This window comes from Callionymus lyra, chromosome 6 (assembly GCF_982586985.1).
Source record: "Callionymus lyra chromosome 6, fCalLyr1.hap1.1, whole genome shotgun sequence".
NCBI classification, from domain to species: Eukaryota; Metazoa; Chordata; class Actinopteri; order Syngnathiformes; family Callionymidae; genus Callionymus; species Callionymus lyra.
Genome location: NC_141823.1, coordinates 969,035 through 986,534, shown reverse-complemented (window position 1 = coordinate 986,534; position 17,500 = coordinate 969,035). Strand labels below are relative to the sequence as shown.

The 17,500-nt window shown below is 38.5% G+C and overlaps 2 protein-coding genes across 4 annotated transcripts in view; both read left to right on the top strand.

The window, feature by feature from the left end:
- cnsta (consortin, connexin sorting protein a) overlaps positions 1-3,063 on the top strand; it is a 14,601-nt gene extending 11,538 nt beyond the window's left edge. For all 3 annotated transcript variants that reach the window (XM_087792990.1, XM_087792991.1, XM_087792989.1), the window contains exons 11-12: positions 1,725-1,833; positions 1,933-3,063. In XM_087792990.1, coding sequence (XP_087649116.1) covers positions 1,725-1,833; positions 1,933-2,141 — 318 coding nt within the window. In that variant the 3' untranslated portion in view covers positions 2,142-3,063. The remainder of the gene's footprint in view (positions 1-1,724; positions 1,834-1,932) is intronic.
- Positions 3,064-7,657: 4,594 nt separating this feature from the next.
- smyd3 (SET and MYND domain containing 3) overlaps positions 7,658-17,500 on the top strand; it is a 22,576-nt gene continuing 12,733 nt past the window's right edge. The window contains exons 1-4 of the mRNA XM_087792992.1: positions 7,658-7,920; positions 10,544-10,607; positions 10,853-10,960; positions 11,017-11,068. Coding sequence (XP_087649118.1) covers positions 7,670-7,920; positions 10,544-10,607; positions 10,853-10,960; positions 11,017-11,068 — 475 coding nt within the window. The 5' untranslated portion in view covers positions 7,658-7,669. The remainder of the gene's footprint in view (positions 7,921-10,543; positions 10,608-10,852; positions 10,961-11,016; positions 11,069-17,500) is intronic.

Here is a 17,500-nt window from a genome sequence, read left to right as displayed (position 1 = left end):
AGTAACTTCATATATATATATATATATATATATATATATACACTTCCAGGTGTATTTGCAGCAGCAGTAGGAGGACGACACGTCTTCACTGCTGATACCTGCTTAAATATCTTGTCAATATTTCGATTCTCATATTTTTTCTTTATTTCTTTTTCCAAACTTGCAAAACGTGCTGCCAGCAGGTGTCGCTAGTGTTCCTACAGCTGGTTGAAATCATTGTTAAATAGTAGTAGAAGAAGAAGCTGTCGAGTCATTTCCTGTTAGTGTGTAGCAGCAGAGTTTGATTTGATGATACTAACTTCTAGTATACTAAGAGAAGTATGTTTGAGACATACTATCTGTGGAGGATTAGTTAGTACTTACACTATCCTGATGATACTAACTTCTAGTATACTAAGAGAAGTATGTTTGAGACATACTATCTGTGGAGGATTAGTTACTAGTTAGTACGTACACTATCCTGATGCATACTAACTTCTAGTATACTAAGAGAAGTATGTTTGAGACATACTATCTGTGGAGGATTAGTTAGTACTTACACTATCCTGATGATACTAACTTCTAGTATACTAAGAGAAGTATGTTTGAGACATACTATCTGTGGAGGATTAGTTACTAGTTAGTACGTACACTATCCTGATGCATACTAACTTCTAGTATACTAAGAGAAGTATGTTTGAGACATACTATCTGTGGAGGATTAGTTACTAGTTAGTACGTACACTATCCTGATGCATACTAACTTCTAGTATACTAAGAGAAGTATGTTTGAGACAAACTATCTGTGGAGGATTAGTTACTAGTTAGTACGTACACTATCCTGATGATACTAACTTCTAGTATACTAAGAGAAGTATGTTTGAGACATACTATCTGTGGAGGATTAGTTACTAGTTAGTATGTACACTATCCTGATGATACTAACTTCTAGTATACTAAGAGAAGTATGTTTGAGACATACTATCTGTGGAGGATTAGTTACTAGTTAGTACGTACACTATCCTGATGATACTAACTTCTAGTATACTAAGAGAAGTATGTTTGAGACATACTATCTGTGGAGGATTAGTTACTAGTTAGTATGTACACTATCCTGATGATACTAACTTCTAGTATACTAAGAGTAGTATGTTTGAGACAAACTATCTGTGGAGGATTAGTTACTAGTTAGTACGTACACTATCCTGATGATACTAACTTCTAGTATACTAAGAGAAGTATGTTTGAGACATACTATCTGTGGAGGATTAGTTACTAGTTAGTACGTACACTATCCTGATGCATACTAACTTCTAGTATACTAAGAGTAGTATGTTTGAGACATACTATCTGTGGAGGATTAGTTACTAGTTAGTACGTACACTATCCTGATGATACTAACTTCTAGTATACTAAGAGAAGTATGTTTGAGACATACTATCTGTGGAGGATTAGTTACTAGTTAGTACGTACACTATCCTGATGATACTAACTTCTAGTATACTAAGAGAAGTATGTTTGAGACATACTATCTGTGGAGGATTAGTTACTAGTTAGTACGCACACTATCCTGATGCATACTAACTTCTAGTATACTAAGAGAAGTATATTTGAGACACAGACCAGCTCTACTCTGAGGAGTCAAAGGTCAACCGTAGGGTCTGGTGGACGTCGACTGATTTGTTGATAGAATCGTTAGAGAAAAGTTGGTCCTAAAGGATCCGAACCTCTGACCTGCTCCTCAGGTGTCTCCTGCCTCCGGCCTGGTGTCCATTCTGAAGAGACGCCGCCAGGAAGCGCCTCCAGCTCCGGCCAGAAGACGAGTTCGCTTCAAGGTGTCGGACGACGAGGGCGGTGAGTTCCTGAGGGGGTCTGAGGGGGTCTGAGGGGGTCTGAGGGGGTCTTAGGGGGTCTGAGGGGGTCTGAGCAGCTCTGACACCATGTGACCCTCAGAGGTCGGGGGCGGAGACTCCTGCCTGCTGCTGGTCCTGCTGTGTCTGGTCACCGTGGTCATCAGCGTGGGCGGCACCGCCCTGTACTGCGCCCTGGGCGACGCCCACTCCTCCGTGTGCCAGGACTTCTCCAACAACCTGGACTTCTACGTGGGTCAGTCTCAGCGCCTCGTGACCCAGATCCAGCTCTGGTTCGTGAGCTCGTCGTAGCTGCCGAACCTTCTCGCTCTCAGCTGCCTCCACCACTGCAGGTACCACTGTAGCGCGTCTGAGGTCCAGAACCTCAGACCAAGGTTTTCTATCCACCTGTAGCAGAACCTCAACGGGTTCTGACTGAGCCCGGTTCAGATGGACATGTTTGATCTGTTGAATGTTTCTGCCAGACAAAAGATTTGTACAAACGTCGACACCAGAACCAGAGACACCGCTAATGTCGTCGGACTCTTCAGAACCACAGAATGTTGACCGGGTCAGAACTGACGTCTTCCATCCACCAGAATGTTCGAGTCGAACCCGCTGCCTGTTTGGTTCTGGTCCGGTTCAGAACAGTGTCTTAGTCTCAGTGTCTGGAGCTCCTTGAGTGAAGCTGGTTCTGGTTCTGGTTCACGTCCATTAAGGTCCGTTTGTTTACGATTCAACCACCAAAAGAAATCAAACGTGTTTTAATATAAGAAAGAATTGATTAATATTTAGTTTTGGTTCAATTTAATTCCAGATGTTTTTTTGAATCAACTTTAGATTGAAGTCACTTTTTCGTTGAAGTATTTCCTTCGTCACATCTGGAACTTCTGGTTCGATGGTCGCGCTCATGGCTACAGTCGAGATCTGATGAACTTTGACCAGAAGGTGTCGCCCCTGAGTCACTGTTCAACTATGCATCTGTCACGTCTGCTGGTTCAGACACGACCTCGTGTTCGCTTCACTCTCGTCTTCCACGAGGCAACAATAAGAATGTCTGAGGCTGACCTCTGACCTCTGACCTCTGGTTCAACATCTGAACTTTTCCAAACCTCCTCGTGTTTCTTAAGCTTGTAAAACTATTGAATCGTCAATAAAACAATTGTTTACTCGAGGTTTATATTTGTTTTCTGTTAAATCTTTGAATAAATACGTTTTATTATAAAGACTTTGACACTTTGAGCTGGTTTTCATTCATTAATATGTTTTAATGATTCAATGTGATGTTGGTGTGACAGACATTACTAACAGAGCACAGAGCCATCAGAGATGAACTGGATCAGGTGACCAGGACTCCTGACGGTCCACTTCAGTCTAGAGTCCATCCTCTGGTCCCCGAAGAACCAATTCGGACCTGTGACCCTGATCTAATGAAGGCCCTGGAGAGGACCTCAAACACCTGCGCCCCCTGGTGAGCAGTTGGTGCACCTGCTTCACCTGGAGGGTCAGGAGCAGGTGTTGGGACCGGCTGTGGTGACTTGGACAGGACATGGTGTCCCCCAAGGCACTGTGCTCTCACCCTTACTATTCATCTATACATCTAAACATCTATACATCTATACATCTATACATCTATACATCTATACATCTAAACATCTATACATCTATACATCTAAACATCTATACATCTATACATCTAAACATCTATACATCTAAACATCTAAACATCTATACATCTATACATCTATACATCTAAACATCTAAACATCTATACATCTATACATCTATACATCTAAACATCTAAACATCTATACATCTATACATCTAAACATCTAAACATCTAAACATCTATACATCTATACATCTATACATCTATACATCTATACATCTAAACATCTATACATCTAAACATCTATACATCTAAACATCTATACATCTAAACATCTATACATCTATACATCTATACATCTAAACATCTATACATCTAAACATCTAAACATCTATACATCTATACATCTATACATCTAAACATCTATACATCTATACATCTATACATCTATACATCTAAACATCTAAACATCTATACATCTAAACATCTATACATCTATACATCTATACATCTAAACATCTATACATCTATACATCTAAACATCTATACATCTATACATCTAAACATCTATACATCTATACATCTAAACATCTATACATCTATACATCTATACATCTATACATCTAAACATCTATACATATATACATCTAAACATCTATACATCTAAACATCTATACATCTAAACATCTATACATCTATACATCTATACATCTAAACATCTATACATCTATACATCTATACATCTATACATCTATACATCTATACATCTATACATCTAAACATCTATACATATATACATCTAAACATCTATACATCTAAACATCTATACATCTAAACATCTATACATCTATACATCTAAACATCTATACATCTATACATCTAAACATCTATACATCTATACATCTATACATCTAAACATCTATACATCTATACATCTAAACATCTATACATCTAAACATCTATACATCTAAACATCTATACATCTAAACATCTATACATCTAAACATCTATACATCTATACATCTATACATCTATACATCTAAACATCTAAACATCTAAACATCTATACATCTATACATCTAAACATCTATACATCTATACATCTATACATCTAAACATCTATACATCTATACATCTAAACATCTATACATCTAAACATCTATACATCTATACATCTAAACATCTATACATCTAAACATCTATACATCTATACATCTAAACATCTATACATCTATACATCTAAACATCTATACATCTATACATCTAAACATCTAAACATCTATACATCTATACATCTAAACATCTAAACATCTATACATCTATACATCTAAACATCTATACATCTATACATCTAAACATCTAAACATCTAAACATCTATACATCTATACATCTAAACATCTAAACATCTAAACATCTATACATCTATACATCTAAACATCTATACATCTATACATCTGTTCATCTAAACATCTAAACATCTATACATCTATACATCTGTTCATCTATACATCTATACATCTATACATCTATACATCTATACATCTAAACATCTATACATCTATACATCTATACATCTAAACATCTAAACATCTATACATCTATACATCTAAACATCTATACATCTATACATCTATACATCTATACATCTATACATCTAAACATCTAAACATCTATACATCTATACATCTAAACATCTATACATCTATACATCTATACATCTAAACATCTATACATCTATACATCTATACATATAAACATCTATACATCTATACATCTAAACATCTATACATCTAAACATCTATACATCTAAACATCTAAACATCTATACATCTAAACATCTATACATCTATACATCTATACATCTAAACATCTATACATCTATACATCTATACATCTAAACATCTAAACATATAAACATCTATACATATAAACATCTATACATCTATACATCTATACATATAAACATCTATACATCTATACATATAAACATCTATACATCTAAACATCTATACATCTATACATCTAAACATCTATACATCTATACATCTAAACATCTATACATCTATACATCTATACATCTAAACATCTATACATCTATACATCTAAACATCTATACATCTATACATCTATACATCTATACATCTAAACATCTATACATCTATACATCTATACATCTAAACATCTATACATCTATACATCTAAACATCTATACATCTATACATCTATACATCTAAACATCTATACATCTATACATCTATACATCTAAACATCTATACATCTATACATCTAAACATCTAAACATCTATACATCTATACATCTATACATCTAAACATCTAAACATCTATACATCTATACATCTAAACATCTATACATCTAAACATCTATACATCTATACATCTAAACATCTGTACATCTATACATCTATACATCTAAACATCTAAACATCTATACATCTATACATCTAAACATCTAAACATCTATACATCTATACATCTATACATCTAAACATCTATACATCTAAACATCTATACATCTATACATCTAAACATCTATACATATAAACATCTATACATCTAAACATCTATACATCTATACATCTATACATCTAAACATCTAAACATCTAAACATCTATACATCTATACATCTATACATCTAAACATCTATACATATAAACATCTATACATCTAAACATCTATACATCTATACATCTATACATCTATACATCTATACATCTAAACATCTAAACATCTATACATCTAAACATCTATACATATAAACATCTATACATCTAAACATCTATACATCTAAACATCTATACATATAAACATCTATACATCTAAACATCTATACATATAAACATCTATACATCTATACATCTAAACATCTATACATCTATACATCTAAACATCTATACATCTATACATCTAAACATCTATACATCTATACATCTATACATCTATACATCTAAACATCTATACATCTATACATCTATACATCTAAACATCTATACATCTATACATCTATACATCTAAACATCTATACATCTATACATATAAACATCTATACATCTATACATCTAAACATCTATACATCTATACATCTATACATCTAAACATCTAAACATCTATACATCTATACATCTATACATCTAAACATCTAAACATCTAAACATCTATACATCTATACATCTAAACATCTATACATCTAAACATCTATACATCTATACATCTAAACATCTAAACATCTATACATCTATACATCTATACATCTAAACATCTATACATCTAAACATCTAAACATCTATACATCTATACATCTAAACATCTAAACATCTATACATCTATACATCTATACATCTAAACATCTATACATCTATACATCTAAACATCTATACATCTATACATCTATACATCTAAACATCTATACATCTATACATCTATACATCTATACATCTAAACATCTATACATATAAACATCTATACATCTAAACATCTATACATCTAAACATCTATACATATAAACATCTATACATCTAAACATCTATACATATAAACATCTATACATCTAAACATCTATACATCTATACATCTATACATCTAAACATCTAAACATCTATACATCTATACATCTATACATCTATACATCTATACATCTAAACATCTATACATATAAACATCTATACATCTAAACATCTATACATCTATACATCTATACATCTATACATCTAAACATCTAAACATCTATACATCTAAACATCTATACATCTATACATCTAAACATCTATACATCTATACATCTATACATCTATACATCTATACATCTAAACATCTAAACATCTATACATCTAAACATCTATACATCTATACATCTAAACATCTATACATCTATACATCTATACATCTATACATCTATACATCTAAACATCTAAACATCTATACATCTATACATCTAAACATCTATACATCTAAACATCTCTAAAGTCATGAAACTCTTGTTATGAAAAGATCATCTCATGGAATCTCGTTGCTATGGTTACCACTCATGTCTCTTTATTCAGATTCTTCGGTCACGTGTTCATGTTTATAATATCATTTGATCAAACGATATTTTTATTCTACGTCAGAGAAAAATCAACTCGTCTGGACGCGGAATCGAACCTGAGACCGGAGGAAATGGCGCGAACGGCGTCCGTGACGTCACGACGCACTGGCGTCAGCGTCACTCGCGGATGTCAACACGTGACGCCATCATGGCGGCGCGGCAGAGGATCCAGAGCGTCCAGGAGGTCCAGGAGGTCCAGAAGGTCCAGAAGGTCCAGAAGGTCCAGAAGGTCCAGAAGGTCCAGAGTCCCGGGAGAGGAAACGGTCTCGCGACGACGCACGCGGTCAAGACGGGAGAGACGCTCGCGCTCGTCCAGCCGCTGGCCTGCTGCGTAACCTCGCGAGAGTCCGCGAGAGTTTGTCACAACTGCTTCACCCGGTGCGAGATCTCGTTGTGTGTCTCTGTGTGTAACGTGTGTGTAAAGAGTGTGTCTCTGTGTGTAAAGTGTGTGTGTGTCTGTATAAAGAGTGTGTCTCTGTGTGTAAAGAGTGTGTCTCTGTGTGTAACGTGTGTGTAAAGAGTGTGTCTCTGTGTGTAAAGTGTGTGTGTGTCTGTATAAAGAGTGTGTCTGTATAAAGAGTGTGTCTCTGTGTATAAAGAGTGTGTCTCTGTGTGTAAAGAGTGTGTCTCTGTGTGTAACGTGTGTGTAAAGAGTGTGTCTCTGTGTGTAAAGTGTGTGTGTGTCTGTATAAAGAGTGTGTCTGTATAAAGAGTGTGTCTGTGTGTAAAGAGTGTGTCTCTGTGTGTAAAGAGTGTGTCTCTGTGTGTAAAGAGTGTGTGTGTCTGTATAAAGAGTGTGTCTCTGTGTGTAAAGAGTGTGTTTCTGTGTGTTAAGAGTGTGTCTCTGTGTGTTAAGAGTGTGTCTCTGTGTGTAAAGAGTGTGTGTGTCTCTGTGTGTAAAGAGTGTGTGTGTCTCTGTGTGTAAAGAGTGTGTGTGTCTGTATAAAGAGTGTGTCTCTGTGTGTAAAGAGTGTGTGTGTCTGTATAAAGAGTGTGTCTCTGTGTGTAAAGTGTGTGTGTCTGTGTGTAACGTGTGTGTTAAGAGTGTGTCTCTGTGTGTAAAGAGTGTGTGTGTCTCTGTGTGTAAAGAGTGTGTGTGTCTCTGTGTGTAAAGAGTGTGTGTGTCTCTGTGTGTAAAGAGTGTGTGTGTCTGTATAAAGAGTGTGTCTCTGTGTGTAAAGTGTGTGTGTGTCTGTATAAAGAGTGTGCCTCTGTGTGTAAAGAGTGTGTGTGTCTGTATAAAGAGTGTGTCTCTGTGTGTAAAGAGTGTGTCTCTGTGTGTAAAGAGTGTGTGTGTCTGTATAAAGAGTGTGTCTCTGTGTGTAAAGAGTGTGTTTCTGTGTGTTAAGAGTGTGTCTCTGTGTGTAAAGAGTGTGTCTCTGTGTGTAAAGAGTGTGTGTGTCTATAAAGAGTGTGTCTCTGTGTGTAAAGTGTGTGTGTGTGTAAGGAGTGTGTCTCTGTGTGTAAAGTGTGTGTGTCTGTATAAAGAGTGTGTCTCTGTGTGTAAAGTGTGTGTGTCTGTATAAAGAGTGTGTCTCTGTGTGTAAAGTGTGTGTCTCTGTTTGTTAAGAGTGTGTCTCTGTGTGTAAAGAGTGTGTGTCTGTGTGTTAAGAGTGTGTCTCTGTGTATAAAGTGTGTGTGTCTGTGTTAAGAGTGTGTGTCTGTGTGTATAGTGTGTAAAGTGTTTGTGTCTGTGTTAAGAGTGTGTCTCTGTGTGTAAAGTGTGTGTGTGTGTAAGGAGTGTGTCTCTGTGTGTAAAGTGTGTGTGTCTGTATAAAGAGTGTGTCTCTGTGTGTAAAGTGTGTGTCTCTGTTTGTTAAGAGTGTGTCTCTGTGTGTAAAGAGTGTGTGTCTGTGTGTTAAGAGTGTGTCTCTGTGTATAAAGTGTGTGTGTCTGTGTTAAGAGTGTGTGTCTGTGTGTATAGTGTGTAAAGTGTTTGTGTCTGTGTTAAGAGTGTGTGTCTGTGTATATAGTGTGTAAAGTGTGTGTGTCTGTGTATATAGTGTGTAAAGTGTGTGTGTCTGTGTATATAGTGTGTAAAGTGTGTGTGTCAGTGTATATAGTGTGTAAAGTGTGTGTGTCTGTGTATATAGTGTGTAAAGTGTGTGTGTCAGTGTATATAGTGTGTAAAGTGTGTGTGTCTGTGTATATAGTGTGTAAAGTGTGTGTGTCAGTGTATATAGTGTGTAGAGTGTGTGTGTCTGTGTATATAGTGTGTAAAGTGTGTGTGTCTGTGTATATAGTGTGTAAACTGTGTGTATATAGAGTGTGTGTATAGCGAGTGTTTGCGCAACTGTATCGCTGTTCTAACTACTCTCACCAGCAGGTGGCAGCAGCTTCTTGTAATGTTACAACACAAACGATTATTTTATGTAGAAGAACAAACTTTTTTATTTGTGCACGCACGCACACGCACACACACACACACACACACACACACACGATGTCCCCCAGACCAGGGTCACAAAGAACTTAAAAATCAAAACAATATTCAAAAAATTACATACTTTAAAGATCAAGATAATACTGAGAACACAAGAGTCTCAGAGAATCAAGGAAAAGCCTGAACAAATAAAACATGTGTGTGTGTGTCCATGTCCATGTCCATGTGTGTGTCATGTGTGTGTGTGTCATGTGTGTGTGTCCATGTCCATGTCCATGTGTGTGTCATGTGTGTGTGTGTCATGTGTGTGTGTCCATGTCCATGTCCATGTGTGTGTCATGTGTGTGTGTCCATGTGTGTGTGCCCATGTCCATGTGTGTGTCCATGTGTGTGTGTGTGTGTATGTGTGTGTGTGCGTGTGTGTGTCCATGTCCATGTGTGTGTCCATGTGTGTGTGTGTGTGTCCATGTGTGTGTGTATGTATGTGTGTGTGTGTGTGTGTGTCCATGTCCATGTGTGTGTCATGTATGTGTGTGTGTGTCCATGTGGGTGTGTGTGTGTCCATGTGTGTGTGTTTGTGTGACCTTGAGTGTTTTCTAACTTGTGTTTTCTTTCCAGATGTGAATCTTTGTCAAGATGTTCCAGTTGTAAATTCGCTCGTTACTGTAACTTCACCTGCCAGGTGTGTTGCTGTGTGAGTCTGTGTGTGTGTGTGTGTGTTTGTGTGTGTGTGTGTGTGTGTGTTTTCCACTGTGTGTGTGTGTGTGTGTGTGTGTGTGTGTTTACTGTATGTGTGTTTACTGTACGTGTGTTAACTGTGTGTATATGTGTGTGTCTATGTGTTTGTTAACTGTGTTTGTGTGTATTTGTGTGTGTTAACTGTGTGTGTGTGTGTGTGTGTGTGTGTGTGTATGTGTGTGTCCTCAGAAACAAGCGTGGCCTCTACACAAGCGTGAGTGCACATGTCTACGACTACTTTTACCCAGAATTCCGTGCGACTCTGTTCGACTGTCGTCCAGGATCGTCTTCGCTCTGGTTTGTTTCTTCATCTTCACTGATCTGTTGCTTTTGTCTGACGCTGTGTTGTGCAGGCGAGTCACGGAGGGAGAGACGACCTGTACACGGTGGAGGAGCACGAGTCACGTGAGTGGAGCTCAGGTGCTGCTGTCAGCATGCTAGCATGGTGAAGTTAGCGGGTGAAGTTAGCATGGTGAAGTTAGCGGGTGAAGTTAGCATGGTGAAGTTAGCATGGTGAAGTTAGCAGGGTGAAGTTAGCATGGTGAAGTTAGCGGGTGAAGTTAGCATGGTGAAGTTTGCGGGTGAAGTTAGCATGGTGAAGTTAGCGGGTGAAGTTAGCATGGTGAAGTTAGCGGGTGAAGTTAGCATGGTGAAGTTAGCATGGTGAAGTTAGCAGGGTGAAGTTAGCATGGTGAAGTTAGCGGGTGAAGTTAGCATGGTGAAGTTAGCATGGTGAAGTTAGCGGGTGAAGTTAGCATGGTGAAGTTAGCAGGGTGAAGTTAGCGGGTGAAGTTAGCATGGTGAAGTTAGCATGGTGAAGTTAGCGGGTGAAGTTAGCATGGTGAAGTTAGCAGGGTGAAGTTAGCGGGTGAAGTTAGCATGGTGAAGTTAGCAGGGTGAAGTTAGCATGGTGAAGTTAGCAGGGTGAAGTTAGCAGGGTGAAGTTAGCAGGGTGAAGTTAGCGGGTGAAGTTAGCATGGTGAAGTTAGCAGGGTGAAGTTAGCAGGGTGAAGTTAGCATGGTGAAGTTAGCATGGTGAAGTTAGCATGGTGAAGTTAGCATGGTGAAGTTAGCAGGGTGAAGTTAGCATGGTGAAGTTAGCAGGGTGAAGTTAGCAAGGTGAAGTTAGCATGGTGAAGTTAGCATGGTGAAGTTAGCAGGGTGAAGTTAGCATGGTGAAGTTAGCATGGTGAAGTTAGCATGGTGAAGTTAGCAGGGTGAAGTTAGCAGGGTGAAGTTAGCATGGTGAAGTTAGCAGGGTGAAGTTAGCAGGGTGAAGTTAGCATGGTGAAGTTAGCGGGTGAAGTTAGCATGGTGAAGTTAGCATGGTGAAGTTAGCGGGTGAAGTTAGCATGGTGAAGTTAGCGGGTGAAGTTAGCAGGGTGAAGTTAGCATGGTGAAGGAGTCAGTAGATCATCAAACACAGATGTTTCTTGAAGGAGTCAGTAGATCATCAAACACAGATGTTTCTTGAAGGAGTCAGTAGATCATCAAACACAGATGTTTCTTGAAGGAGTCAGTAGATCATCAAACACACATGTTTCTTGAAGGAGTCAGTAGATCATCAAACACAGATGTTTCTTGAAGGAGTCAGTAGATCATCAAACACACATGTTTCTTGAAGGAGTCAGTAGATCATCAAACACACATGTTTCTTGAAGGAGTCAGTAGATCATCAAACACACATGTTTCTTGAAGGAGTCAGTAGATCATCAAACACAGATGTTTCTTGAAGGAGTCAGTAGATCATCAAACACAGATGTTTCTTGAAGGAGTCAGTAGATCATCAAACACAGATGTTTCTTGAAGGAGTCAGTAGATCATCAAACACAGATGTTTCTTGAAGGAGTCAGTAGATCATCAAACACAGAGATGTTTCTTGAAGGAGTCAGTAGATCATCAAACACACATGTTTCTTGAAGGAGTCAGTAGATCATCAAACACAGATGTTTCTTGAAGGAGTCAGTAGATCATCAAACACAGATGTTTCTTGAAGGAGTCAGTAGATCATCAAACACACATGTTTCTTGAAGGAGTCAGTAGATCATCAAACACAGATGTTTCTTGAAGGAGTCAGTAGATCATCAAACACACATGTTTCTTGAAGGAGTCAGTAGATCATCAAACACACATGTTTCTTGAAGGAGTCAGTAGATCATCAAACACAGATGTTTCTTGAAGGAGTCAGTAGATCATCAAACACAGATGTTTCTTGAAGGAGTCAGTAGATCATCAAGCACAGATGTGTCTTGAAGGAGTCAGTAGATCATCAAACACAGATGTTTCTTGAAGGAGTCAGTAGATCATCAAACACAGATGTTTCTTGAAGGAGTCAGTAGATCATCAAACACAGATGTTTCTTGAAGGAGTCAGTAGATCATCAAACACACATGTTTCTTGAAGGAGTCAGTAGATCATCAAACACACATGTTTCTTGAAGGAGTCAGTAGATCATCAAACACACATGTTTCTTGAAGGAGTCAGTAGATCATCAAACACACATGTTTCTTGAAGGAGTCAGTAGATCATCAAACACACATGTTTCTTGAAGGAGTCAGTAGATCATCAAACACAGATGTTTCTTGAAGGAGTCAGTAGATCATCAAACACAGATGTTTCTTGAAGGAGTCAGTAGATCATCAAACACAGATGTTTCTTGAAGGAGTCAGTAGATCATCAAACACACATGATTCTTAAAGGAGTCAGTAGATCATCAAACACAGATGTTTCTTGAAGGAGTCAGTAGATCATCAAACACAGATGTTTCTTGAAGGAGTCAGTAGATCATCAAACACACATGATTCTTAAAGGAGTCAGTAGATCATCAAACACAGATGTTTCTTGAAGGAGTCAGTAGATCATCAAACACAGATGTTTCTTGAAGGAGTCAGTAGATCATCAAACACAGATGTTTCTTGAAGGAGTCAGTAGATCATCAAACACAGATGTTTCTTAAAGGAGTCAGTAGATCATCAAACACACATGTTTCTTAAAGGAGTCAGTAGATCATCAAACACAGATGTTTCTTGAAGGAGTCAGTAGATCATCAAACACAGATGTTTCTTGAAGGAGTCAGTAGATCATCAAACACAGAGATGTTTCTTGAAGGAGTCAGTAGATCATCAAACACAGATGTTTCTTGAAGGAGTCAGTAGATCATCAAACACAGATGTTTCTTAAAGGAGTCAGTAGATCATCAAACACAGATGTTTCTTGAAGGAGTCAGTAGATCATCAAACACAGATGTTTCTTGAAGGAGTCAGTAGATCATCAAACACACATGTTTCTTGAAGGAGTCAGTAGATCATCAAACACACATGTTTCTTGAAGGAGTCAGTAGATCATCAAACACACATGTTTCTTGAAGGAGTCAGTAGATCATCAAACACACATGTTTCTTGAAGGAGTCAGTAGATCATCAAACACACATGTTTCTTGAAGGAGTCAGTAGATCATCAAACACAGATGTTTCTTGAAGGAGTCAGTAGATCATCAAACACAGATGTTTCTTGAAGGAGTCAGTAGATCATCAAACACAGATGTTTCTTGAAGGAGTCAGTAGATCATCAAACACACATGTTTCTTGAAGGAGTCAGTAGATCATCAAACACAGATGTTTCTTGAAGGAGTCAGTAGATCATCAAACACACATGTTTCTTAAAGGAGTCAGTAGATCATCAAACACAGATGTTTCTTGAAGGAGTCAGTAGATCATCAAACACAGATGTTTCTTGAAGGAGTCAGTAGATCATCAAACATAGATGTTTCTTGAAGGAGTCAGTAGATCATCAAACACAGATGTTTCTTGAAGGAGTCAGTAGATCATCAAACACACATGTTTCTTGAAGGAGTCAGTAGATCATCAAACACAGATGTTTCTTGAAGGAGTCAGTAGATCATCAAACACAGATGTTTCTTGAAGGAGTCAGTAGATCATCAAACACAGATGTTTCTTGAAGGAGTCAGTAGATCATCAAACACACATGATTCTTAAAGGAGTCAGTAGATCATCAAACACAGATGTTTCTTAAAGGAGTCAGTAGATCATCAGGCGCAAAGAGAGAGAAGATCGTTTCAAAGCTTAGGAGCAACAGTCTGAAAAGATTTCTCTCCTCTGGTCCTGAGTCGTGTGCGTGGAACCATAAGTAGATTATGATCCACAGACCTCAGAGCCCGAGCTGGGGTGTAAGGCTGGATCAGATCAGTGATGTAAGGAGGAGCCTGACCATGAATAGATCTGAAAGTAAGAACCAGAATTTTAAAGTTGATCCTGAAAGAAACTGGAAGCCAGTGAAGAGTTTGAAGGAGAAATGTGAGTTCTTCTACTAGAGCGGCTCAGAGTTCTGAATCAACTGCAGACGAGACGATCCTTCTTGTTAAGACATGAAAACAAACTGTTACAATAGTCCAGACGAGAAGAAACAAACTCATGGATTATAAGATCCAGATCATGTTGTGACAACATTTTCCTAAGTTTAGAGATTTTTCTCAGTTGAAGGAAACAGTTTCTGGTCAGTTTTCTTCAGTGTTGAACAAGAGACATGTCTTTATCAAATACAACACCCAGGTTTCTCAGGCTCAGTTTGACAGACTGACATAAGTCACTCAAGTACTGACTCAACCCTGGAATCTTATCAACAATCACCAGAGTTTCAGTTTTGTCCACATTTAGCTGAAGAGTGTTTTCACTCATTGTTTGATTTCTAGCAACAATTGACTAACCCCTGTGGAAAGGGAGAGGTTCACCATATTGGTAACTCAGGGGCCAATTACATCAAATACTTTGATAAAAAGCCTACAAGGAAGGACGTCATCTGAGCAAGAGGATGGTTTCATCTTGTTCACTAGTGATGAAATATCACCCAAAGATACAGCAGTGAAGGAGGACCAAGAGGAGGAGAGGGGCTCAGAGACAGTAGGGGTTCTAAACAAAGGGGGAGAGATTTTCTCTTTGATCAATTTAATTTTGTCAGTAAAAAATCTCAACAATCATTGATGTCAGCTTCACAGAAGACAGGCGTGATTTGAGGAGCAGGAGACATGAGAGAATTAATCGTGTCAAACAAAACTTTGGGGTTTTTCCTATTTGCTGCTACCAGTTTTCTGATGTAATCAGATCTAGCAGTTTCCACCATCTCATTGTAAGAAGTCAACAGATCCCTGAGGTGAAGTCTGTGCACCTCAAGTTTAGTGGACTTCCAGAGACGCTCAGTCTTTCGACAAAGTCTCTTCAGACTCAGGAGATCCTCATTTGTTCAAGGGCAGCGTTTTTTCTGAACTTTCAAGTTGGATTTAACAGGTTTGATCCAGTATTTCAACACAATGATCAGTGTAACAGTGAATCAAACTGTCCACGTCTGGGCAGTCATCAAAGGAAAGACGGTCAAACATAGCAGAAAAACTGTCTGCAGTATCAGCTGAGATGACACGCCTCTGAGACCTAACTTTCAAAGGCTTAGGTTCAGGGATGAAGTCCAGGTTAAACAGAGAATGATCACTCAGATGGACATCATGTACAGATACATTAGAAATGTTCAGGCCAAGAGTAAAAACTAAGTCTAAAATGTGGCCTTTTTGATGAGTGGGTTCAGAAACATGTTGCTCAAAATTAAAGGCTTCAGTTAAAGTTCAAAGTTCTTTAGCAGAACAAGATGTGACGTCATCAACATGAAGATTAAAGTCTCCAAGAATAAGAACAGATTTGAATAATGGAAGATAAGAAGTCACTAAAGTCTTTCAAGAACACTGAAGGACCAGGCGGACGGTAGATTGACACACAATAGAAAGGTCTTGTAGAACCAAGATCATCTGAGACTCAAAAGAAGTGAATTCCTGTGTTTGAATCACTTTGCAAGAACAACTCTCCCTAAAAACTGTAGCAAGACCTCCTCCACGACCAGAGAGGCGAGGCTTCCCCAGGACAGCGCTCCCTACTGGACAGAGTTGGTTCAGATGAATAAACTCTTCCTCTCTCTGCCAAGTATCAGAAAGACATAATAAATCCAAATGAACTCTTGTGAAAAGATCATTAAGAATAAAGGATTTATTAGTAATGGAGCGAACATTAAGAAGTCATTCAGCACCGATGACGTCACTGACGACGTCACTGACAGCAGAGCGGGATCTTTTGAAGCGAACATGTCACGTGACTGACAGCTGTCACTGAAGTTCAACTCCGTAGTAAAAGCCGAATTAAAGAGAGGAAATGAACAAATCTTACCACCTTTCGTTGAGGTCTGGACAGACGGCAGCACTGATGTGTCGTCATGCTCTTCAGCGAGAGGAATGTCGATCAAGTTAGCATGGTGAAGTTAGCTGGTGAAGTTAGCAGGGTGAAGTTAGCAAGGTGAAGTTAGCGGGTGAAGTTAGCAAGGTGAAGTTAGCGGGTGAAGTTAGCGGGTGAAGTTAGCAAGGTGAAGTTAGCAGGGTGAAGTTAGCAGGGTGAAGTTAGCAGGTGAAGTTAGCAAGGTGAAGTTAGCGGGTGAAGTTAGCGGGTGAAGTTAGCGGGTGAAGTTAGCGGGTGAAGTTAGCAAGGTGAAGTTAGCAGGGTGAAGTTAGCAGGGTGAAGTTAGCTGGTGAAGTTAGCAAGGTGAAGTTAGCAAGGTGAAGTTAGCGGGTGAAGTTAGCGGGTGAAGTTAGCAAGGTGAAGTTAGCAGGGTGAAGTTAGCTGGTGAAGTTAGCGGGTGAAGTTAGCGGGTGAAGTTAGCAAGGTGAAGTTAGCGGGTGAAGTTAGCGGGTGAAGTTAGCAGGGTGAAGTTAGCAGGGTGAAGTTAGCTGGTGAAGTTAGCAAGGTGAAGTTAGCAAGGTGAAGTTAGCGGGTGAAGTTGGCAAGGTGAA